At 48.7% G+C, this 24236-nt stretch overlaps 1 protein-coding gene across 1 annotated transcript; it reads right to left on the bottom strand.

Moving 5' to 3' along the window:
* Positions 1 to 3262: 3262 nt before the first annotated feature.
* Positions 3263 to 24021, bottom strand: SRP68 (signal recognition particle 68). The gene is made up of 16 exons (XM_064150992.1): positions 23841 to 24021; positions 21757 to 21823; positions 21113 to 21226; positions 17976 to 18171; positions 16561 to 16643; positions 16222 to 16331; positions 15819 to 15901; positions 15055 to 15195; positions 10208 to 10306; positions 9853 to 9917; positions 9396 to 9555; positions 7421 to 7515; positions 7067 to 7196; positions 6581 to 6656; positions 5725 to 5777; positions 3263 to 4610 (listed from the first exon to the last, which is right to left on the bottom strand). Exons 1-16 carry the CDS (start codon positions 23989 to 23991, stop codon positions 4383 to 4385), a joined length of 1851 nt encoding a protein of 616 aa, XP_064007062.1. The 5' UTR covers positions 23992 to 24021; the 3' UTR covers positions 3263 to 4382.
* Positions 24022 to 24236: the final 215 nt, after the last annotated feature.

Here is a 24236-nt window from a genome sequence, read left to right as displayed (position 1 = left end):
GCAGCAGGGGAGCAGAGGACTGAGCCTCTCCTGCTCAGCACACTCAGGCTTGGGAGACCTCACCCAAAGGGAGAGGGGCAGGGAGCGGCTGCGTTTCACAAACCTGTTCACCCTCGGCGTGGTTTGGGTGAGCCTGAGAAGCCAGAGCCCAGCAGGAACCTCTGCTGTAGGTGTGTCCCTCTGTGTGATCGGCTCCTGGAGCACCAGATGCTACACACCAAACTCTCCCAGTGCCAGGGCAGGTCCCGGGAAGAAGAGCGACTGGAGAGTGAGTCGGGTTCTGAGCTGGGCTGGTCAGGTGGCTGCAGCCCAGCACTTCCTCAACTCAGAGCAGGGAAGGGCAAAAGAGCTGCCGCTGCTCCCTGCCTCGCCCCAGGAAAGCTCACAGCACACAGGCTGCTTCTAGCCCACCTCAGCCGAACAGCTTTCAGCATCACTGCTTCCTAGCCCAGCCTATCCCATCCTAGCCCTCCTACTGAACCGCAGAATCAGTCAGGGTTGGAAGGGACCACAAGGATCATCTAGTTCCAACCCCCCTGACATGGGCAGGGACATCCTACCCTAGAGCAGGCTGGCCAGAGCCTCATCCAGTCTGGCCCTAAACCACCTTTAGGGATGGGGCCTCAACCACCTCCCTGAGCAACCCATTCCAGGCTCTCACCACTCTCATGGTGAAGAACTGGAGCTTCCCATTCTGCTCTGCAGGCACTCCTCCCACTCAGCTCAGAACCAACCTCCAGGTGCTCTTCTGCTTGCAAACAGCACCCCCCGCCTGAAGAGGAGCAGCCACATACGACCAAGACACAGCAACCCCCCAGTTTACATCCCCAGCTGAACACCATGGGCTGTTTTGTGCTTATAGTTCCAACAGGGCACTGGACAAGAGCTACATGGAGTGCAGTCATCTCTCAGTGGATGCATCTTCTCCCAAGAAGCTGGACAGGGACTTCCCACACCTCAGTCTCAGGAGCCTGTAGCTGCTCACTGCCAGGCACACACCATACAGGCTGCAGCCAAACCTGCATCAGCTCCTCAGGAGATCCCAGCCACAGAGGTTCCAGAGGACTCACTGCCAGTGATCACTGGGGGCTGCTGCTGCTGCCTGTCTGCAGCAGCTCAGATCAGACAGCAAGGATTTTCTCCAGCAACACCACACCTGCAGTCTGAAACAGCCTCAGTGCCTTATTCTAAAGGAGGCAGAGGTTGTCATTTAGGACCTTCCAGGCCACTATCCCAACATGTCACCTCTCACTGATCTCTGTAAACAGCCTGGTTTGTCTCATCCTACTCGTCTCTCACACGTCCCATCGAGACCCACCATCACCAGAGCCCGTGGAATGCTCAGTACAGGTGTACCACTTATGGTGTGGCCAAGGGCCATGCTGTGCATCTCAGTCCCATTTTAACTGAGGCAGTGGTAGCAAGCATGCCCTCCTCAGCCTGTAATTAAAATTCCAGTGCTAAGCTCAAAGATACTCCACTAGGAAAAGGTGATGGAAAGCAATAAACTTGACTACTCTGCAGGAGTTTCCTGTCTGAGGGCAATCATGTGGCCTACTCACCAATTCCTTCATGGAAAGAAAGCAAACACTTGAAAGCAAACAGTGCAGCCTGGGCAAAGAGCAGAGCAAGAAGGCCACCAGTTTCCAAGCACCATCACCCACTGCTCTGCATCTCACTTGGGCTGTTCAGGCACAGTCAGCGCTTGGTAGTTGAGTGCAGTTGGTTATCATAGAATCAACCAGGTTGGAAGAAACCTCCAAGATCATCCAGGCCAACCTAGCACCCAGCCCTATCCAGTCAACTAGACCATGGCACTAAGTGCCTCATCCAGGCTTTGCTTGAAGACCTCCACCACCTCCCTGAGCAACCTATTCCAATGCCAATCACTCTCTCTGTGAAGAACTTCCTCCTAACATCCAGCCTATACTTCCCCCGGCACAACTTGAGACTGTGTCCCCTCTGGTTGGCACATCAGAGACTTCCTGATCTTCACCTCTGCCACTCAGAGCTCCATCACACAGCTAAGAGCCTCAACGAACTTTGACACTCGTTTTCATCACGCAGGTGACTGCAACAATGTTTTTTTCTCTTCTTTCCCCCTCCCCTCGTTCTCATTTGTAGGTTTTCCCCAGCACCTCGCACGTTATTGAAGCGCCTCCAGCGCTCACAACCCCCGCTCTGCTCGCCTGCTATTAACATCACATCAAAACAAATCAGCCAGGTTACTCTGAGTGCTGTTATCTGAGCCTCCAGGCAGAAGATCCTCCTCCTCCAGAACTAAGTGGCCATTCCCCTGGGGTTAAGTAGCCCCGGGTGATGGTGTGACCTTGATTCTGCCAATGCTTTGAAGGCAGAGAGAGCTCTGTGTTCTCAGTGCTCAACAAACCACAGGCCTCAGAGGTCAGGAATCAAACTTTATTGTTTTCAGATTCCTTGACTGCATTCAACCCATCAGTTATCTGCCAAAAGATGTCAAAGAGGCCAACTGCTCTTGGCTTTTTGTAACAGAAATCCATCAGAAGGTGGCCACGGTGCAACCTGCACTGAATTCAATCCAGGCACCACACAGATTTGTGGTGGGAAGGCAGAGAGGGGCTTGGGGTTTGGTGTGCAAATCTAACAGCAGAAGAGTTCTGAGGGATTTGACATAAAAGCTGAAAAAGAGCAGCCCAGACCAACATGCACAGGAAGAGGCTCCACAAAGCAGCTGATGCCTGCACTGCTTACTGCAGGGAACAGACTTCATGGGAAGGGCAATCTGCCACTCGAGACCACCTCTTCTGGATTGGTCATCTGACAAACAAAGTCTTCCACATTTCTCTCAGCTCTACACTTGCCCTTTCTCCTGCACCCCCTCTCTGGCATCCAGAGGCAATTGGAACCAGCTGGAAGACCAGGAATTCTCATTTGGTTCCTATGCTGCAAAAGAATCAAACACAAGAAGTCCTCATCCCTCTCCCTGAGCTCAGAGGCCTTTTGAAAGCTGCTCTGGACTCTGAGAACTCACAAACCAGATTGACTTGGATTTATATAATGGGAATTGTTCACTCCCCACCCCCATCCATCTGACCCTCATGGAAAATTCCCATGACAACAACAATCCAAGCACTTCAGCATTTTGCTTGCACCCCTGCTAAGTCTGATGTCTAACAAGGGACACAAAGCACCAAGACAATCAGCTCGGAAGAGTTAAGGCTCAAACAAATCCCTGCTTCACCTGCTGGCCACAGACTGACAGAAAACCCAAACACTGCTGGTGGAAACTTCCATCCAAATCCTTTATTCAGGAGCAGTTCTGGTCGTGTGCTGTGGGGTTTTATCACGTTTGAATGCTCACAAAGATGAAGTCACCCACATTTTGGAAGTGTCTATCTCCACAGCACCTGGGTGCTTTAGCAACAAAGCTGGCTGAGAAGATCTATCACCCAAGAACCTTCTCTGCTGCTTACTCCTCATTTCAGGTCTATCTACTGACCAAAGAGGAGGAGAAGGGATAAAAACTAAAGCAACAGATCAACTCAAAAAAAAAAAAGAAACAAACCACTTCGATTTTAGGAAAGGTTTAGATCAGAGACAAAACAAACACAGAGAGACCCAACTTCCCATGAAGAGCAAGTAGCTATTTCTAAAGCCACCCGTGAAGGCAGTTTCCCAGGAGAAGCCCTGCAGGAGTAGGTTCTATGCTGCATTTAGGTACCTATGTACCAAGAAAGGAGGATCCTGCTGGCCCAGAGTACAAATTCAGGCTACCCTCCAGCCCGACTAGGGGTAACCATTAACATTTGGTATGGTATTTGGCATCCTTATGGATAAGGAAAGAGGCTCTGCTTTGACACACTTCTGAATGTTTTCAAAACAGACTTCTGGGAGTCAAATGGAAGAAGTTGCCCCCTTAGCTACTGCTTTAGAGCCTCACCTTTCTGCTTTAGTTCCTCATCTACTTTTGCCTCTGTTTCCCCATAGCACCCAAATTTCTAGTCCAAAATACCCAATCATACAGTGTCAAAAAAAATAGATGAGGCAGAGGAGGAAAGAATCAAATCATAACTGTGCCCTGGCCCATGGTAAGCAGATGTCTACTGGCCCCCAAAAAGGCCACAGGTCACAAAGAAAGCTCCAACTTCTCCAAGCAGAATGGATTTTCTGTGCTCCAGATTGTTTTCAGCTACCTAAGTGCATGGGTGTTTCTGAACAGGTTGCTTGTCTTTAATACACTGGGAGAGAATGGAAGTGCACAGACACACACACACAAACACGGGGAAGGTGATGGTAAAACTTCCCTCTGTCAAGTTTTAGGTGCAGATATTTTGTGTCCTAGAACCTCTTGGAGCTTTTTCCTTCAATACAGAATAAAACCTCTGTTCCTCAGGGGGTCCTGGCTAACTTTTGAATCCAAAAATGCCCTTTATATATCCTGTGAGGCCACTCTTGGCCTTCTGCTCCACCTTGTCCTCCAGAGGTGGGAAAGCAACATGGTTGAGGGCCAGGTCAAAGAACAAGGGCTTGCATGGGATGGGCTGGAAGCCTGGAGGGAAGTGCACGAGGCTGACTTGCTTGCTGACCAGAGAAGGATCCAGACAGAAGGTCTCAAACCGTTCTGAGAGTGGCTGGAAGACAGCAAGGCAGAAACACAAATCAGATACCTGTGACACCTGAGCTGACAAGGGCCAAACCAGCAGAGGATTCAGCATCAGATGTGTGACAGATTCATAGCCTGGGTTGGAAAGGACCTTAAAGATCATCTAGTGGGACCCTCCTGCCTCGGGTGTGAGTTCTACTAGCCCAGGTTGCTCAAGGCCTCATCCAACCTGGCTTTGAACATCTCCAGGGAGAAGGCACCATGACCTCCCTGGGCAACCTGTTCCAGTGTCTCACCACCCTCACTGTACAAAATTTCTTCCTAATCTCCAGTCTTAGTCTGCCCTGCTCAAGCTTCAGTCCATTCCCCTTGTCCTGTCACCACAAGCCCTTGTAAAAAGTCCCTTCACAGCTTTCTTTTAGGCCCCCTTCAGATACTTGAAGGCTGCTCTAAGGTCTCCCTGGAGCCTTCTCTTCTCCAGGCTGAACAGCCCCAACTCTGTCAGCCTGTCTCCACGGGGAGGCTCAGCAGGCCTCTGACCACCTTCACAGCAGTCCTCTGCACCCACTCCAGCAGCTCCATGTCCCTCTTAAGCTGGGGGCATGAGAACTGAACACAGTGCTTCAGGTGGAGTCTCACCAGAGCAGAAGGACAGAATCACCTCCCTCCTGCTGCTCACACTTCTGATACAGCCCAGGACATGGTGCATTCTGGGCTGCAAGTGACCACTGGAAGATCACATTGAGTTTTTCATCAATTGACACCCCCAAGTCCTTCCCCTCAAGACTGGTCTTGAGCTGCTTCTTGCCCAGCCTGGATTTGTGCTTGGGATTACACCTTGAAAATGATCTGAAGCCCTGGAAAGGCATCACTGCAGCATCTCTGGAAAAGAATCCTATGTGCAGGGAGAAATTTAAATGAAAAAAAGATTAAGGAGATGCTACAGTAGAAGCTGCAAGCAGCTGCCTGGCTCCTGCCCAGGGAACCCCACCCTGTCAACCACCTTCAGGAGGTCCAGAAGGAAATCAAGCCTAAGGAGTACACAGTTATGCTCCAACCAGCATCCCCTTTCCTGAGTTCACAGGTTAAAAGTAAATTCACTAAGAGCACAACTGGACTTTGCCTCAGCTCTAAGCTCTTACCTTGCCATCCTTGACCTGAGATGGAGATTCAGCCTCATGAGTGTCATTTGCATCTGCAAAATTGAAATAGAAGCAGTGATACTACCAGGCTAGATCCTGGGGTCAGGTAAGAGTTGTCTCAGGGGTCTGCTGTGCTCTCAGCTTAGCCATGAGACTCATTTTCTGGCATATGCAAGACAGTATTTTCAGTAGAATCAAATTGCTTTCTAGGCTAAAAGGAGCACACATCCTCATTTACAGCCAAACAGCTCACCAGTGATGGAGAGCTTCTCCTCTACACTGCTCCTGAAAGAAGCACAGACTGGGTTAAGCACAAAGCAGTAGGTAAGAGCCCAGTAAGGTCTCTTAAAGCAACATGAAGGCAATCTTTGTGTTTTGGGCTTCCAGCAGCAAGCACAGCAAAAGTAACAGCCCAGGGTATCAACAAACTCCATCTACTGCCCTTCAAAGTTCAGCTAACCTGGTAGCCACTGACAAAGTGCAGAACATCACTGCCCTCCTCCTCCTCAGTAGACTACCCAGCTAAGCAAGACTGAGATAAGCAAAGCCAACTTGTTTGCAGCAAAAAAAAATTGAAAGACAAACCAGTGCTCTGTGCAGGTCACCAAAACCTGAAGTGCTTTTGGAGCACAGTGCCAAATGTCTGGTCATTGGTTGCCTGGCTGCACTACATACAGCCAGGAGAAGCTACAAATAAGTAGGGGGGTGGGGGGGAAAGCCCTTTTCCAGAGCCTACACAGATCAGAGTGAAGTGTGAAAACATTTGGAACTTCAGAAGGGAAATAAAAAGGAATTAAATAGCTGCAGGGGAATTGTTCAAAAGCTGTTAGAGCTCCAGAGTAATTGGGTAACTCACCTAAAATAGCTGCTGCTTGCAAGGAGTATTTCTCTGCATTGACTTGAGTGATCAGATCCTGAACATCAGGCAGCTCCTAGAGCATTAAAGAAAATTATCTGGGAGTCTAGAATGGGACAGTTTGAGAGTTAGGGCAAAGTCACAACCTGATAAAGAACTAAGAAATGAAGCCTAGTGCCGAGAAGCCTTCCCAGAAGAGGCATGGCTACAGCACAGTCCTTCAGGCACCACTGGAGCTGTGTAACACAAAATGGATGTGAGAAAAAGTGGCAAATTGTTGGAGTTGTTAGAGCAAGTCAGCCTCTTCTGCAAAAGAAGTTGCAAGTCTCCAGATTACTAGAAGGCCTCTGCTAGAATGTGTCAGGAAGTCACCCTTGTGTTACTCTTCTTACTTAAAATTCAGTCTTGAATCATAAAGGTCTCTAATTGACAGTAGCAGAACAGAGCTTCAGCTCCCTTCCACACTGGGAAGGACTGGATTCCTACCTTCAAACTGTTGGTATGAGCTCCAGCTCCTGACTGGACTTCTTGGGCATATTTCAGCACTCTCTCATACAACACTAGAGCCTCACTCCATTTCTTTACCAGGACATAGGACTGAGCAATGAAGAAACACCTGCAATGGGAAAGGGTCAATCCTTGACATGTTTGTTATCCATGGTTTTTGCCAGCTCCAAGGACTGGTAACAGGAGGTAACATTAAGTGCCACTGGCCAGTTCCCCCTTAGGATCCAGACTTCACAAAAGGGCAGAGGAAACCAAATCTAAGCACATAAAGCTTAGGAATTAATAACCAGGATCCAATGCCTGCTTTGAACAACCTGGCTGTTTCTTACTTACCTGTAAGCTTTGTACACAAGTGTCTTCAGTCCAACCTCCTTTTGGAAGTTCTTGTCCTCTTCCAGGCCAGGAAGTTGTGTCAGTTCCACAAGGTTCTGTACAAATGAGACAGGAACAAATACAGGCCTTGTTTCCCTCTGGAATCTGCTGGAGTAAGAGAAAGCTGCTCCTCCTAACAAGCTAACAGCACACTCCCATGAAAACAGTTTCCAGTTTTCTAATTATCAGCATGGTAACCTTGTGAAGGACACTCACTGAAACTTGTGCAAGTTTGCCCTCAGGACAGACTTCCTGACACAAACAGGGATTAGGACAAAGACTGCTCAGATTTCACATTCATTAATTCTTTCATAAGGCATTTCCCTTTCCCATTCCCAACTCCTTCAGCCACAGGCTCCCACAGTTCATAGAAAATGTATGTGAGAAAATGAGAAACTGCTTATGAAGAATGAATACATTTGAAGTATTTTTAGCAGCAGAAACTGAGGCAGCTATCAGGGTGCTGCATCAAATAGTCAGAAAAACAAAGTCAAAACTGCATTAGTGCAGAACCAGGGGCACCCAATACAGCAGCACTTTCTGTTCACAGCTGGAAGGGGGTTTGTGCTTCATGTAGATGTCCAACACCAGCAAGCTAACTCTAGATCATAGAACAGAATCATAGAATCAACCAGGTTGGAAGAGATCTCCAAGATCACCCAGCCCTGTCCAATCAACTAGACCACGGCACTAAGTGCCTCATCCAGTCTTCTCTTGAACACCTCCAGGGATGGTGACTCCACCACCTCCTCGGACAGCCCATTCCAATGCCAATCACTCTCTCCGGGTAGAACTTTCTCCTAACATCCAGCCTAGACCTCCCCCAGCAATGATTTGAGTTGGAAAGGACCTTGGGGATCATCTAGCTCTAACTCCACTGGACAACTGGCTCTGCTCAAGGCCCTGTCCAACCTGGCCTTGTGTGTCCAGGAAGGGGACACCCACAACCTCCCTGGGCAACCTGTTCCCAGTATCTCACCATAAATCCAAAGCCAAACTTTGTATTCAGCACCTGCAGCAGAACCTGTAAGGGTTGGGTTTGGTACAGAGTAAGAGAAGTCCTTAACTGTCCACTGCAAGGGGAACCAACAGATTCTATTTTCACTTTAAGAAGCAGAAAGCTCAGCACTCTGAAAACAGAGCCCAAAGACCTTCAGCAGATGTGGTGTACAATTGAGGGGGTCAACACCAGCAGTGACATGGCCTACTTATGGTAGACTTATGCACACAGTTTGTCAGCTCAAGCAGTCTACACTAGGTGTGTAGTTGCTGTTCAGACTTCTCAGGCTCTTGTGCTGCCATATTTTCTACACTAAGTTTTTGTAGCAAAGTTCCCCAGTTAGTCTGAGGAATAGCAGCTTTCCAGTACCTGAGAGGGGCCTACATAAAAGCTGGGAAGGGACTTTTTACAAGGGCTTCTAGTGATAGGATGAGAGAGAATGGATAGAAGCTTGAGGAGGGGAGATTTAGACTAGAGATTAGGAAGAAAATCTTCATAGTGAGGGTGGTGAGACACTGGAACAGGCTGACCTGTTAATGACAGGACAAGGGGCAATGGGTGGAAGTTGAGGCAAAAGTAGTTTCATGTAAACACAAGGAGGATTTTTTTCCCTGTGAGGCCGACAGAACATTGGAACAGGCTTCCCGGGGGGAGGTGGAATCTCCCTCTCTGAAGATATTCAAGAGCTGCCTGGATGCATTCCTGTGTGATCTGCTCTGGCAGGGGGGTTTGGACTGGATGAGCTTTCCAGGTCCCTTCCAGCCCCTGACATTCTGTGACTCTGTGACCAGGGAGGCTGTGGATGCTCCCTCCCTGAAGGTGTTCAAGACAAGGCTGGGTGAAGCCTAATGGAAAGTGCCCCTGCCCACAGCAGGGGGGTTGGAACTGCCCCTCTTTGAACCCAACCCAGGAATGGATTTGTCTCCCCAGCATCACCTGCAGGATGATGTCGTAGAGGCGGATCAGGTCCTGCGGCCGCGGCGTGCGTTTGCCGTCCTCCTCCGTGCGCTGCGGCTGCAGCAGAGCCTTCTGCAGGGCCTGCGCCATGCTCTCGTTGCGCTTGATGGCTGTCGACAGCTTGATGTAAGTCAAGTAGCTTCAGAAAGAAAAGACCATTAGCAATGTCACAACTACTCAGACATTACTCCTTGGCTCTTAAACTCCTCCTCCCCCTCAGCCTAAGAGTAAGCCAAAAGAACACTGGAAAGCTCACGACAAGAAGAGCTGAAGCATGCAAAGCTGCATGAGTCAGATCCTTATCCGTACAGCCATGCTCTGAGATCCAAGAGGCCCAGAACAAAAACCTCATACACCAAACTCAAACAAGAATTAAATCTTGACATAAGAGCCTGGCTTCCTCACACTGCTACAGGTAGCAATGTTTGCAGATTACCTGTGCAAGTACTGGATGTTGGACACCTTCCCAGAATCATTTTCCAGAGAATGTTCCCGCTGCTTCTGTGGAAATTGGGGACAAAACATTGTGTGATTTACTCACAGCTGGGAAGAAAACACAAACACCTCAAGCTCTGGGTCAACCAGGGAAGTTGGAATACATTTGCTGGCAAAAGAATGAAGACATTGCTATTCACCCTCTATAGCCCTGAAGAGAAGCAAATCAGCAGGTGACAGAAAGACTTTATTAAAGACATCCCAACCACTTTTACTGTTAAGCAAGGCTGACAACAAACCAGTTCCAGAGGAACATTCTGCTGTTGAAGGTAGAAATGCAGATGCCTGCTGCTTACTTGGTCTGGTTTCAGATCTTCCCGAACAGCCTGAATTGCATCTCTGCACTCACTGAGTAAAGACTCAAACAAACGTTCCTTGGTCTCCTCATTTTCTGCCTAAGGGCAAAGGAAAATTGAGATCCATTAGAAATTTTTTTGGTATTGTGCATCCCATAATGCAAGAACTATCTCATAATGCAAGAATTAACCGAGGAAATTAAACAGTTTCACTGAATGATAGAGGTTGGAAAGGACCTCCAGAGATCATCAAGTCCGACTCCTCTGCCAAAAGCAGGATCCCCTAGGGTAGCCCCCAAAGGATTGCATCCAGGTGGGTTTTGAAAGCCTCCACAGGAGACTCCACAACCTCTCTGGACAGCCTGTTCCACTGCTCTGTCACCCTCACTGTAAAGAAGTTCCTCATGTTCAGGTGAAACCTTCCACTGCTCTTTATCTTGCTGCTGTGCACCACCAAAGACATGGATTCTCTCCACTTGACACCCACCTCTCAGCTATTAATAGACACTGGTCAGATCCCCTCACAGCCTTCTCTTCCCCAGACTAAACAGCCCCAGGGCTCAGTCTCTCTTCATAGTCCCTCAGCCATCTTTGTGGCTCTCCACTGGACTCTCTCCAGCAGTTCCCTGTCCCTCTTGGAGAGCCCAAAAGTGGATACAATACTCCAGCTGTGGCCTCGCCAGGGCAGAGTAGAGGGGGGAGAAGAACCTCCTTAGACCTGCTGGACACACTTTTGATGCACCCCAGGATACCATTGGCTCTCTTGGCCACAAGGGCACATTTCTCCCCAGTGATGGCTTCAGATCCATAGCAATTCCACAACCTGCACCTGTCTGCAGTACGTTCTGAGGGCATACTGTCAGAAACTGACAAGAAGATGGTCAGTACTGAGAATTTAGCACACAGAGCTCTGGTCACCTCATCCTCACTCCAGCTACCTTCTCAGCAACTCCTTCCAAGATGGCACTCACAGTGCTGCCAGCAGAGCTGAGGCTGGATTGCACTGTGGGAAAGGCCCAGCAAGAGGAAAGCTGAGCATTACTGAACTGGCAAACTACCAAGGCAGGCTGCTCTTGTTATGCTGATTTAACTTTTCTCATGTGGTAAGAACATGTTGATGATTATCTCTTCTACACTCCCACTCCAGAGAAGCTCCCCAGTGGCAGTAATTTGCTTGTTTGAAGCAGGTTGCTATTTTTTGTTACAATAACCCTGTGTTTCAGTCACAGGAGTCACTGAAGGCTTTTCTGCTGTCACCATTAAGTTTTGTCAAAAAATGAAGCAGCTTTTGGCCTTCTGCTTCAAATCTGAAAACAAAACCTTTGAGAAGCAAGTTGAGGCCTGACCCCTGCCCAGTGGACTGGCACTTTGTATTAAACAATGCACCCAAATCCAAAATCTCAGCTTAACTCTCTCAGAGTAACTCTCACTGGTTCAGCAAGACAAAACTGCCCAGGAATAAACCTTAAAGGAGGGATCAGTTCCATGCTGCACCATTTCTAGCTCACTTAATGATGCAAGACAAACCCTGCTGCAACAGATTTGTCCAAATGAAGAAAAACCTGCCTAAAATCATGCTCAGTTTCCCTTCTGGAGAGCTCTACAGTCTCTGCCTCTCCTCAGGTTTGCAAACCCATTAAGGAATGTTATTTTTACTCCCTCACAAAGCCTCAGGTACTTGACCCGAGATGAAGGCAACCTTTGGGGTTTGGTTTTGGTTGTGGGTTTGTTGTTTTCTTTTTTAATTAAGATTTGCTTGAAGAGTTTTTTTTAAGGTGGGACTAACTACTGAGAATAAGCAGAGACAAGTCTGACAGCATTCTAAACCTCACCCAGAGGAGCAAAGCAATTCCACTGGATGCACAAAAATGAAAACAGACACAGCTAGATCACCAGTCAAGCACAAACAGGGAATGGGTTGGGCTGTGCAATGAAAATGAAACAAAGGCTTTCCTTTCTAAGCAAAAAACAAACCTCCTCAGGTTAAGGCAACTCTATGTATAATTACATAGATATTCTGATGATAAAACTGAGATAAAAGTGCCAGAGCTGGTGATTCAAGTGCTGAGAGAACAGCACAGGTTCATCTTGGGATCGAGGGATCTGAGCTCACCAAGCTAACACCTGAAAGTCTGGGAGTGATCACTTCGATTTTGTTACTTTATAGAGTCATAAAGTAGTTGGGAAGGGATCTCTAAAGGTCATCCAGTCCAACCCTCCTGCAGTCAGCAGGGACATCTTCCATTAGGTCAAGATGCTCAGAGCCCTGTAGAGCCTGACCTTGAATATCTCCAAGTATGAAGCCTCAACCACCTCTCTGGGCAACCTGTTCCTCCCTAAATGCTGTGTATCGCCTCTGAACGTTATCACCACCCTTTTTTAACCACAGAATCCTTGAGGCAGTACCAGACAGGAGCAAATTTTCATTGCTCTGCCCTTCAGCCTTCTCATTTCTACCTGGTGAGAGTCAGTGGGCCCCTGAAGTCACACATTCAAATTTACAGTAGGGCTGACAAAATTTTAAACTTGGATTCCTATTTCAGTTTACTTCATTTGTTTCTCCTGTTACCAAGAAGACACTGAAGGCAGTGGGATAATTGCACTGAAAATCTTGATTTGTACACAAAACACACACTTGTGTTTGCTTCTAAGCATTATGGTAGGGTTTCAGCTTAGTGAAGACTGGCAGAGAGGTGCCAAAGATGCCAGGAACCACAAAATCTTTTAGCTGAAGCTGGGCTGCCCAGCACAGCTGGCACAGGAACTGCAGAACTGCTTTCAAAAGGCCAGGTTCTAGCTCTCTGGGAACACAAATAAATACTGCTGCTGTGCACTCAGCTTTCACCACTGCTAGTTGCGATCTGGGACCACAAAATTCCTCTGTTCAGTCAGAGCGAGACGAAAAATTCACTGCTCTGACACAGCTTCGTGGAACAAAGAGGGTAACTGAACTGAAAAGGTCCAACCGCTAGGCTGGCAGGATGGGAATCCAAGGAGGGAACACCGAGCTCTGAGTTCCACCTGCTGGCCATGCTCTTACACTACCGACCGGAAAATAAACTCAGCAGCATGCCTAGCATGATGGCAAGACTGGTTAACTGCGATGCTTCCTACCCAGCCACATCCTGTCTGTCCTACCACTCAAAAGGTCTCCTTCACACTGGCTGCTGCTCTTGTTGCCTGCCTCATACAGAATCATCAAATGGTTTAGGTTGGAAGTGACTGCAAAAATCATCCAGTTCCAACACCCCACCATAGGCAGAGACACCTCCCACTAGAACAGATCGCTTGAGGCCTCATCCAACCTGAAGACCTCCAGGGAGGGAGCAGCCACAGCCTCCCTGGACAACCTGTGCCAGTGTCTCACTACCGTCACCGGCAAGAACTGCTTCCTAACATCCAGTTTAAATCTCCTCTCTGCCAGTTTAAACCCTTTTCTCCTCATCCTGTCATTACAAGACCTTGCAAATAGTTCCTCCCCAGCCCTCCTGTAGTGCCCTTCAGATACTGGAAAGCCACTATAAGGTCTCCTCAAAGTCTTCTGTTCTCCAGGCTGCAGAGTCCCAACTCTCATAGCCTCTTCTCACAGCAGAGCTGCTGCAACCCTGAGCATCTTCGTGGCCTCCTCTGGACTCGCTCCAACAGTTCTCATTTTATCATTCACATTTCTGTCTATTGCCATTATTGTGGTGATAAATGGGTTCTGTTGCTGCAGAAAGCTCACCTTTAGTACCAACAATTATTACTGAAGATCCTTTACAATTATTACTGAAGATCCTTTGACTGCTGTTTCAAGTGGCAAAGGTGCTGTGTGGAGCCAGTGGGAAGTAGAATACAGCATCTGGGCAGCATTTCCAAGGAAACAGCCCCACGTGGGAAAACTTGGCTGCAACACTACAGACATGCACAGTACGTGCCACTGGAGGTGTTTCAGGACTGTTAGATCTGACACTCATTTACATCCTGACATTTACTATTCCTCTTCCTGCTTTTGAGGATTTGTGTAAGTCAAGGAGAGAATGCTCTAAATCTCACAGCACCTGCTTCATGCCGCTGAAAAAACATAATCAGTAAGTATCTACTTTTGTGGCTGTTCTGAAGTTGGAGCATTGAGATACTTAAAGAAATTAGAACAGAAATTCAAGTCAAATCACTCTTGAAATTGTATCCTTCGTTTCCTGCTGACTTATCTGTCACCCTGGCAATGAAAGGCAGCACAGTGTTCAAAACTGAGAACAGAGCTCCCAGTCTACCACCAAGTAGATTGCAGAACCTTCAGTGACACTTCAGCTTTGAGTTACAGCCACAGAATGATAGAATGTCTGAGCTTGGAAGGGACCTTAAAGAACACTTACTCCAACCTGCTTGCCATGGGCAGGGACACCTCTCAACTAGTCTTTGTTGCTCAAGGCCTCACCCAACCTGGTCTTGAATATCCCCAGGGAGGAGGCATCCACAGCCTCCTTGGGCAGCCTATTCCTGTCTCGCCACCCTCCTACTGAAGAACTTCTTCCTAAGAACGCTCTAAACCTACTCCCCTGCACCTTAAAGCCATTCCCCCTTGTCTTGTCTCTAGACACCCTGATGAAAAGTCCCTCTGCAGCCTTCCCATAGGACTCCTTCTCTAAAGTCCCCTGGAGTCGTCTTCTCTAGGCTGAACAACATCCTCATAGCAGAGGTGCTCCAGCTCTTGGATCAACATTACATGTCAGTCAATATTCCAACTTTTGGCGTCTTCTGACCCCAACTTTGAGAAAAGCTTAAAGACTTTCAGGCCAGGTACCACATATTACCTTGCATGCTGAAGAAAAGAGGACAGTTAGCACTGTAGATGGCTTCTGAGTTACCTGAGCAATTGCTGCTTCATTGTCAGCCAGCCCCAGCAAGAAGATCCTCACTTTGTCTATCTTCACTGGGACTGTTCTTCCTCTCCACTCCACCTCACTCATGGTGGCTGCCTGCTTTGCTCGAGTTTGGGTGATCAGTGCCTGTAAAGAACAGACTCAACTCAGGAGCTTGAACTTAAAGGTAGCTGAAACTGAACCTTTCACATTCACAGCAGACTTTATTATTGTGAAATTGAGAGGGGTTTAGGAAAGTGTGAGAGCCCAAGGCTTCATTATCCCACACCTGCAGAATAGTCTAGCTTGGAAGAGACCTTAGAGATCATCTAGTTCCAACCCCCCAGCATGGGACATCTCCTGCTAGACCAGGCTGCTTACAGCCCCATCCAACCTGGCTTTGAACACTTTAAGGGTTGAAGCGTCCACAACCTCCCTGGGCTACGCATTCCAGTACCTCATCACCCTCATGGAGAAGGCTTTCTTCCTAATGTCTCATCTAAATCCAGCTTCTTCTAGTTTGAAGTCATTACCCCTAATCCTGTCACTACATGCCCTCATAAAACGAGCTTCTCCAGTTGTCCTGTAGGCCACTTCAAATACTGGGAGGATGCAGTAAGGTTTCCCTGGAGCATTCTCGTCTCTAGGCTGAACCTCAACTCTCTCAGCCTCTTCTGGGGTGTTCTGTCTCTTCAATGTTGTGCTGAAGCAATATTTATGCTCAACAGAACAATGATGAACATCTCAACCCAAAGCATGCAAAAACTTACCTCTAGTTTTTCTGCAAGAAGACCTTCAGTGCCACCAGATCTCAGTCTCATCTGCATCAACTCATTCATGGCAGACTGGTCCCCTGGAAGAATAAGTCAAGATCACTTTTCCATTTGAGTTCACCAATTATTTTCATACAGAAAAGTTAATATTTTCTATTGGCAATTTAGAGATGAAGAAGCTACACTTGCAATTTCCTTCTGATCTGAATAAGCAGTCCACTGCAAAATGGTATTTTGTTTTTAAACAAAGCCAGAGGCAGTGCTGCAAGCTGAGGGTCTCTCTCCACTGCTAAATAGACCTAGAACATGCACAGAATTTACCCAAGATAGTACAGACTCCCTGAGACCAATATTTAGCAATTAAGAGCCCTGCTCTCTGCTGGGTCTCCCCTTTCCTTACCAATGTTATAGGCACAGTAGCGGATGTTGGGCGAGATCTCCTCCACACGCTGGTTATACAGCACAGCCTGTTCTTCTGTGAAAGCATTGGCCAGTTTTTCATAGATGGTCCTACAGCAAAGGATAAATGTTAACACTGCAGAATGTGTCCACCTGGGAGAAGCTATCTTCAGGAGATTGTCTCTCTCCTCTGGAGAATGCTGTTTCTTAGGCAGCACCCCCAGTTCAGTGCAGGATTAACTACCCAACCCTCTGAGCTGCTGCACAGACAGTGCAGAAACTTACTAGGCTGACCCCATGCATTGTCCTAAGTGAAGCTGGTTGAAGCAGCTCAACTCACTTGCATTTGTTGAAAGCCTCCATTGCTGCCTTCCACTCCTGATGCTCGAAGCGCAGCATTCCCGTGAGGTAAGCCATGTATGCCTGCAGACAGCACAAGGGCAGGTGAGCTTCCCCAGGCCCCACAGCCTGCTTTGAACAGCCTGCAGTATGAACACTGCTGCAACACCTACACTGAGTGACTAAGCCTTGCCCTTCCCCTTCAGTTTCCCCACAGAACACAAGTGATTTGGATTCTGGGTCGCTGCCTACCTTACCTTTTCTCAGTTTTACTTTCACTGATGCATTTCTAAGGAGATGAAAGCAAAGATGCTTCCTTGTTATAAAATGAACATGGCCCACTGATACCACTGAATTCTTTTTTTCCCCCAGCAATAAACTGCAAAATGACAGCTTTAATTAACTGGATATCACTGCAGCTCCTTGTTCAAAGAGGCTGCAGTCATCCACAGTTGCTTTCTGTTTTACAGCAACTGAAACCACAAAGTCTTGTGTCGAGGTGGCTATTTGAGGGCATTTATTGCTAATTCAACAGATAAGCATCATTTTTATGCTGTCTTGTACTGTCTTAGTCTTACTAAATTCTTTTTACTCTAATATACTGCTCCTCAAAGCAAGGCCAAGCATTTGATAGACTTAATCCCTGAACATGAGGTCCTCATCATGGCTGGTGCCATTTATCACCTCTAAAATGGCAGCAGCTGCATTAAGCCCAAGCTGCTCAAAGGGACACATTACCCAGATCAACCATCAGCCAATTTTAACAATGTACTGCTAGATGGAAATTATCTCTTCAACCAAAAAAAACAAATGTTTCATAGACTGGTTTGGATTGGAAGGGACCTTAAAGATCAGCTAGTTCCAACCACCTGCCACTAGACCAGGCTGCTCAAGGCCATGTCCAACCTGGCCCCAAACACGCCAGGGAGAGGGTGTCCCTGACCTCCTTGGGCAACCTGTTCCAGTGTCTCATCATAGAATGTTAGGAGTTGGAAGTGACCTCAAAAAATCATCCAGTCTGACCTCCCTGTCAGAACAGGATCACCTAGAGTAGGTCACACAGAAACACATCCAGGCAGGTTTTGAGTATTTCCAGAGAAGGAGACTCCACAACGCCGCTGGGAAGCCTGTTCCACCCTCACTGTAAAGAATTTCTTCTTAATCTCTAGTCTTAATCTGCCCTTCAAGCTTCAGTCCATTCCCTCTCATCCTGTCACTACAAGCCCTTGTAAAAAGTCCCTCCCCAGCTTTCTCATAGGCCCCTTTCAGATACTGTGAGGCCGCTCTAAGGTCTCTCTGGAGCTTTCTCTTCTCCAGGCTGAACAACCCCAGCTCTCTCAGCCTGTCCTCACAGGGCAGATCATCTTCATTTATTTAGCTCCTGCTGCAAAAGAAGACCAAAGCCTCTGGGGCTACCTGAGCTTCCAGCTTGGTTTTGGCATCCACGCGGTTGCTCTCGCAGAGGCGCTCCAGCTCCTCGGCGTGCTTGACGGCCTTGCGCAGGCGCGACAGCAGGTGGAAGCGCTTGCGAGGCTCCGTGTTGGCCTCCTGCTTCAGCTGCATGGCGTAGCTCCAGGCTCGCTCCGCGTCCATCAGGATCAGCAGCAGGTACCTGCAGGGCAGGGCAAGGTGGAGGAGGGAACCACAACAACCAAACAGGTTTTACCACTAGGTCTTGCCCGTGCGATCCACAGAGGCTGGTGATGGAAGTGCTGCTTGGTTAGTAAGAGGAAGCTCACACAAGGGCACGTGTAGGGTCCTGTGCCTATCACAGGATGCTAGGGGCTGGAAGGGATACAAAGAGATCATCGAGTCCAACCTCCCTGCCAGAGCAGGACCATACAATCTATCTTAGGTCACAGAGGAACGAATGCAGCAGGGACCCAGCACTCTGGGGCTGTAAGAGCAGCTGAATGCTGCCCTGGGTGTCCCACTGCCTTGGGGACAGCTTGGCCTTGCCCCTCTGGGAGCCTGGCAAGAGAGAGCAGAGGGGTCTGAAGTGGGGAGAGGGAGCAGGATCACAATATGTTAGAAGTTGGAAGGAATCCAAAGAGATTGTTGAGTCCAACCTCCCTGCCAGAGCAGGACCACGGAATCTAGCACAGGTCACAGAGAAACACATCCAGACAGGCCTTGAAAGTCTGCAGAGAAGGAGACTCCACAATCTCTCTGGGGAGTCTTTTCAGTGCTCTGTGACCCTTACAGTAAAAAAAGTCTCCCCTTGTGTTGAGGTGGAACCTCCTGTGCTGCAGCTTACATCCATTGCTCTTTGTCCTATCTCAGGGAGCAAATGCGCAGAGCCTGTTCCCCCTGGCTCCTGACCCTAGCCCTCAGCTGTTTATAAACACTGATTAAATCCTTCTCTTCTCCAGACCCAGGTCCCTCAACCTCTCCTCATCAGGCAGTGTTCCAGTTCCCTAATCATCCTCATGGCCTTTCAATGAACCCTCTCCAGCAGATCCCTGACCCTCTTAAACTGGGAAGCCCAAAACTTAACACAGTACTCAAAATGGGGTCTCACCAGGGTAGAATAGAGGGGGAGAAGAACCTCTCTCGATCTGCCTATGGAGAATAACCTCATGGAGCAGTGCAGGCTAGGACTTGGAACTGCTGGAAAGGAGCTCCATGGAAAAAGACCTGGTGGACAGCAATGTGCCCTTGTGGCCAAGAAGGCCAATGGCATCCTGGGGTGCAGCAAGACGAGTACAGCTAGCAGGTCAAAGGAGGTTCTCCTCCCTGTCTACTCTGTCCTGGTGAGACCACATCTGGAGTATTGTGTCAAGTTCTGGGCTCCTCAGTTCAAGAAGGGCAGGAAACTGCTTGAGAAGATACAGCAAAGGGCTACAAAGACAATTAGAGGACCAGAACATCTCTCTTTTGAAGAAAGGCTGCAGGATTTGGGGCTTTTTAACCTAGTGAAGACTGACAGGGGATCTTCTCAATGCTATTCAATACTTAAAGGGTGGCTGTCAGGAGGATGGGGGCAGTCTTCTTTCAGTGGTGCCCAGTAGCAGCACAAAAGATAACAGGCACAAACTTGAACATATGAAGTTTCATCTAAACCCGAGGAGGAACTTCTTTATGTTGAGGGTGGTGGAGCACTGGTACAGATTGCCCAGGGAGGCGTTGGCACCTCCATCTCTGGAGACATTCAAAGCCCACCTGGACACTAGCCTGCACAACCTGCTCTGGCAGGGCAGCTGGACAAGATGATCTCCAAAGAGACCTCCAAGATCATCCAGTCCAACTTATCCAATCAACTAGACCAAGGCACTAAGTGCCTCATCCAGTCTTTTCTCAAACACCTCCAGGGACAGTGACTCCACTACCTCCCTGAGCAGCCCATTCCACAATGACAAAACACATTCCCTGTGAAGAACTTCCTCCTAACATCCAGCCTACACCTTCCTCTGGAGGATGTGTCCCTTTGTTCTGCTGCTGGTTGCCCGGGAGAAAAGAACCTCCCTTCAGGTAGCTGTAGACAGCAATGAAGTCACCTCTGGGCCTCTTCTTCTGCAGGCTGCACACCCCCAGCTCACTCAGCCTCTCCTTGCAGGGCTGTGCTCCAAGCCCCTCAGCAGCTTCATTGCCCTTCTCTGAACATGTTCCAGTATCTCAACATCTTTCTTGAATTGAGTGGCCCAGAACTGGACACAGTACTCAAGGTGTGGCCTGATCAGTGCTGAGTACAGGGGAAGAATAACCTCATTGTCCCACTGGCCACACAGTTCCTCATAAAGGCCAGGATGCTTTTATTTTCATTCAAAGCACACAGAACCATATGACTCCTAACTGGTTTCTACTGCACTTCTCACCACACAGAAGTAATGACTCAACTAAAGACAGTTTGGTGCCACTCTGCAGCACCACAGACAGAGTAAGGACAAAGTATTTACTATTTTAGCTTGCTCTGCAAACTGGTTCAGTGTGGTCAAACATCTCTATTTTGTCCCCAGCTACTGCTATAACACATCCTGCTTCTAAACAATACGGGGATAGGCAGCATTCTGTACTCCTTTCCCCACAAGGTAAGACAGCAGCTATTTCAAGTGTTTCCAGAAGATGGGAAGTGGCTGTTCTCCACACAGTCTATCAGAACAGCATCCTGCCCAATTCTGAAGATCTAAGCAAAAGCTTCAGTCCAGTATTTCTGTTCTAAGGGAAGGAATTACGTCTCCAACCATGACCCTGATGGCTACACCATTTGTGTTATCAGCACTCACAGGGATACCTTGCAACAGGTTTGAATAAACATTTCCTCTAATATCAGTAATTTACTGCTTAGGAAAAGAAGCTATGAGGCAAAAAGCTGCCTGCTGCTGCTCCCTCTTCTCCCACTCATTCACATGATGAAGCAGGATCTAAGCAGTGCCTCCTCCCCCTGCACTGCAGCCTGAACTTTCATCTTTTATTAATACCAACAGCACCCATCTCAGAAATAAACACCTGAGTGTACTGTACAGAGCAGCTTTCCACACACCCACGTGAAAACAAATTACTGAAATGAAAAACATTCTCCTCACTAGTATCTGAATGTTCAATCCCAACTGTACCTGTTGTCTGAGAGAATCTCTTCAGTCACTTTCTTCCCAGTGAACTTGTGCCTGTTTCCCATCTTGAAGTTGAGAGTTTTTCGCAGCCTCCTCAGCCTCCGGGAGCAATAACCCCTAAAGAAAAGATGACCACAGGCAGTTGGGCCAAAAAATAACCTTCTTTTCCTTCTGTTTCCTGCTCTCTCCAACCAAAATAATAAAGACTGAAGGCCACGACAGGCAATGTTTTAACTAGGAACTTTAGAAGTGATACCTGATAAGAGGCTGATCAGATGCTACCGGTAAACCAGTGGTTCATGCAACACAAGTAAGCTTAGGACATTTAATGATAATTTCTGATCTTGAAACATCAGAATTAGGTTCTCTGTCCTAATTGCTTTATGGGTGTTTACTGAACACTCAGCTCTAGAAGAGTATGGTGATTAATAAGAGCTATGCAGAATCAAGAGCCAGCCTGTACCTTCACCAACAGACCCACCACAGCACATTACAGCTAGTGATTAAAAAAAGTGTGAATTGGTCCACATGGAGGAGCCTCTCCACGGGTATTTACTTGGCAGGTTGTTTTTGCTCCCTGCTACAGTGGGTTTACATATTAAAAGTCACCCACCAGTAGCTCAAATACATCCACACTTGTTACTAACCTGTACCTCTGGAAGTCTCCGTGTCGTAACCCATGCTGCTGCTGAGACTCCTTCACAATCTGAAGGACTGCAACGTGTGTTAAGGCAGATCGACAGCACAGACCCCAAAATAACAAAGGCAACTCTGCAGCTTCCATTAAGCAAATGCACTTTGACTAGAAAAGCACCCAAAAGCTTCCTAGAGTTGCATAGCTTGCAGAGGTGATGGTCCTAAAAGGCTTCCTGACTCCACTGCTTGCTTCAGAGCTTTATGACTGTCATCAAGAGTAGGACTATAACGTTCCACAAACACCTTCTCTGACAGACCAACTTGAGAGCCTTGCTGGTAGCAGAGCTCGTTTCAGGATGAAGTGCTGACTGCCCCAGGTACCCTCCACCGCCTCCCCAGCCACATTTGTGACACAGTTTAGTTGGCAAAACTGCAGCTGAGAGAAGCTTCCCTGCCCTCACATCTCCCAGGAGTACACTGAGCAAAATCACTGCTGCCTTCCTGACAGCCTCCACAGGCAAACTGCTTTCTGAATAGAGCACCTTCATGAAAAGAGCTTCTGGGAAGATTCAGAGGGCTCATTTCCTATTCAGTTTTTCATCATACTTCTAGCTTTAATGCTTATTACTGCAACAAGTACACTGTGACAGCATTTCCACAATTTCCACCCAGTCTCTGCACTTTTTGTTGGCATATTTGCTGACTTCTTTGCAGTCTGTGTTCAATTTTATTCATTAAATTACCAGACAGAGTCATGCTGTATTCCAGTACACTTGCTGATGTCACTCCTTCAGTTTACAAGGCTGACTGCATTGTGAAATAAAATCTCCATCATAAACCAGAATCCTCTGTATTTATACCCAAAGATTTCCCTTCCAAGCATTACCAAGAAGCCTTAAAAAGAAAAATCACAAAAGCAGACTATATGATGACTCCATTAGAAGAAACACTACTGTCACAGCTAAAGAACCTGCCAGACTTTCAAAGTTTAAAATGTCAGATGCCTACCAAAGGGTTGTCTTGGAATAAGACCCAACAGGCAGTCTCTCGAGTTCAAGGATTGAAAACCTGCACCAAGAGTTACCACACTGAATTGGTTTGCACTTGTGGAACAAGTCATAGAATCAACCGGGTTGGAAGAGACCTCCAAGATCATCCAGTCCAACCTAGCACCCAGCCCTATCCAGTCAACTAGATCAAAGAGCAATGTCTCAACACAACACTCCTCATTCTTACTGCCTATGATTCCCCCCCACCGACTGCCTTTTTCCTGTGCAGTTACTGAGTCAGTATCCTTTATACGATTTACTTCATCACTGACTTAGGTATTGCCAACACTACCATTGCAGCTACTGTGTCCACTAACTCCCCAGCACCTGCCATATGCTAAATGGAACACGACAACCTTATTTCACTTGGGTTTTCCTCTTACCCAGAAGACAAACCTCAGCTCTACCACAGCTGTGCAGCTGGCCTGGTTTCACACGAGTTTCAGATATAAAAGTGCTGTGAGCTTTACAGGCCACACCACGTTTTACAAGTGCTAAATCTGGAGGAGCCAGTTTGCCATCTCGGTGTACCTGTTAAGATGTATTCTTATCCACAAGCACTGATGTTACCCACAGAAGATCACCGACAGCCTGCTTTGGTCTCCAGGACGCAACCCAGCACAGAGCTCCGCTTTGAAGGCTGGCGACAGCTGTCAGGCAGCTCAGAAGAACTCGTAAAGGTAAAGAATAAATCCACCACACAGCGATGCAAGGCTGGCTCCCCCCTTTCATTCCAATCCAACCCTATCCGCAGACACGGCGCGGGTTAGCCCAGCCGCCGCACCGACACGCTCACGCCAGCACGGTCCGGCACCACCGGAGCCAGCAGACCGGCTCCCTCCTGAGCTACGAGACATTGCGACCCGGCCAGACCTGCCGGGCTCATAGCAGGGAAACCTCCACCGGTGCGACCCCGAGAGAAAGCAGAGCCAGCCGTGCCCGCCTGCGAGCCCCCGCTCTGCCCACAGCGGCCGCCACGTTCGCCCCGCCGCCCACGGGGCTGGGCCTGCCACGTCCCCCCGCCATCACCCGCCGCCACAGGATGCTCTCCAAGCCCAGGCTGTCGCCGAGGCTACCGGCCTGGGGCCCCGCCGGCCTCTCGTTCTCTTTGTTCTCCTTGTTCTCCTCCGCGCCTCCTGCTCCGCCGCCTCCCGCCCCGCCGCGCCCGCCGCCGGCTCCCTGCCGCTCCGCCGCCATCTTCTGCCCGGCCGCCGCCGCGCTGCATCATGGGCCGGGGAGGAGCGGCGCCGAGGCCACGCGGGGCGGCCGCGCGGGGCAGACGGGACGGGGGCGGGGCCCGGGGTCAGGCGGGGCCCGGGGTCAGGCGGGGCTGCCGCTCAGCCGCGGCCGCCGTTCAACTGCCGCCGCCGCGCCGAGCGGGCTGCCCGGGCGCTTCCCCCGCGACACCGACCTCCACCCGAGCCCGGGCGCTTCCCCCGCGA

Source organism: Pogoniulus pusillus, chromosome 11 (genome assembly GCF_015220805.1).
Source record: "Pogoniulus pusillus isolate bPogPus1 chromosome 11, bPogPus1.pri, whole genome shotgun sequence".
NCBI classification, from domain to species: domain Eukaryota; kingdom Metazoa; phylum Chordata; class Aves; order Piciformes; family Lybiidae; genus Pogoniulus; species Pogoniulus pusillus.
Note: the sequence above shows the minus strand (reverse complement) of the source record. Positions and strands in the feature narration are given on the sequence as shown.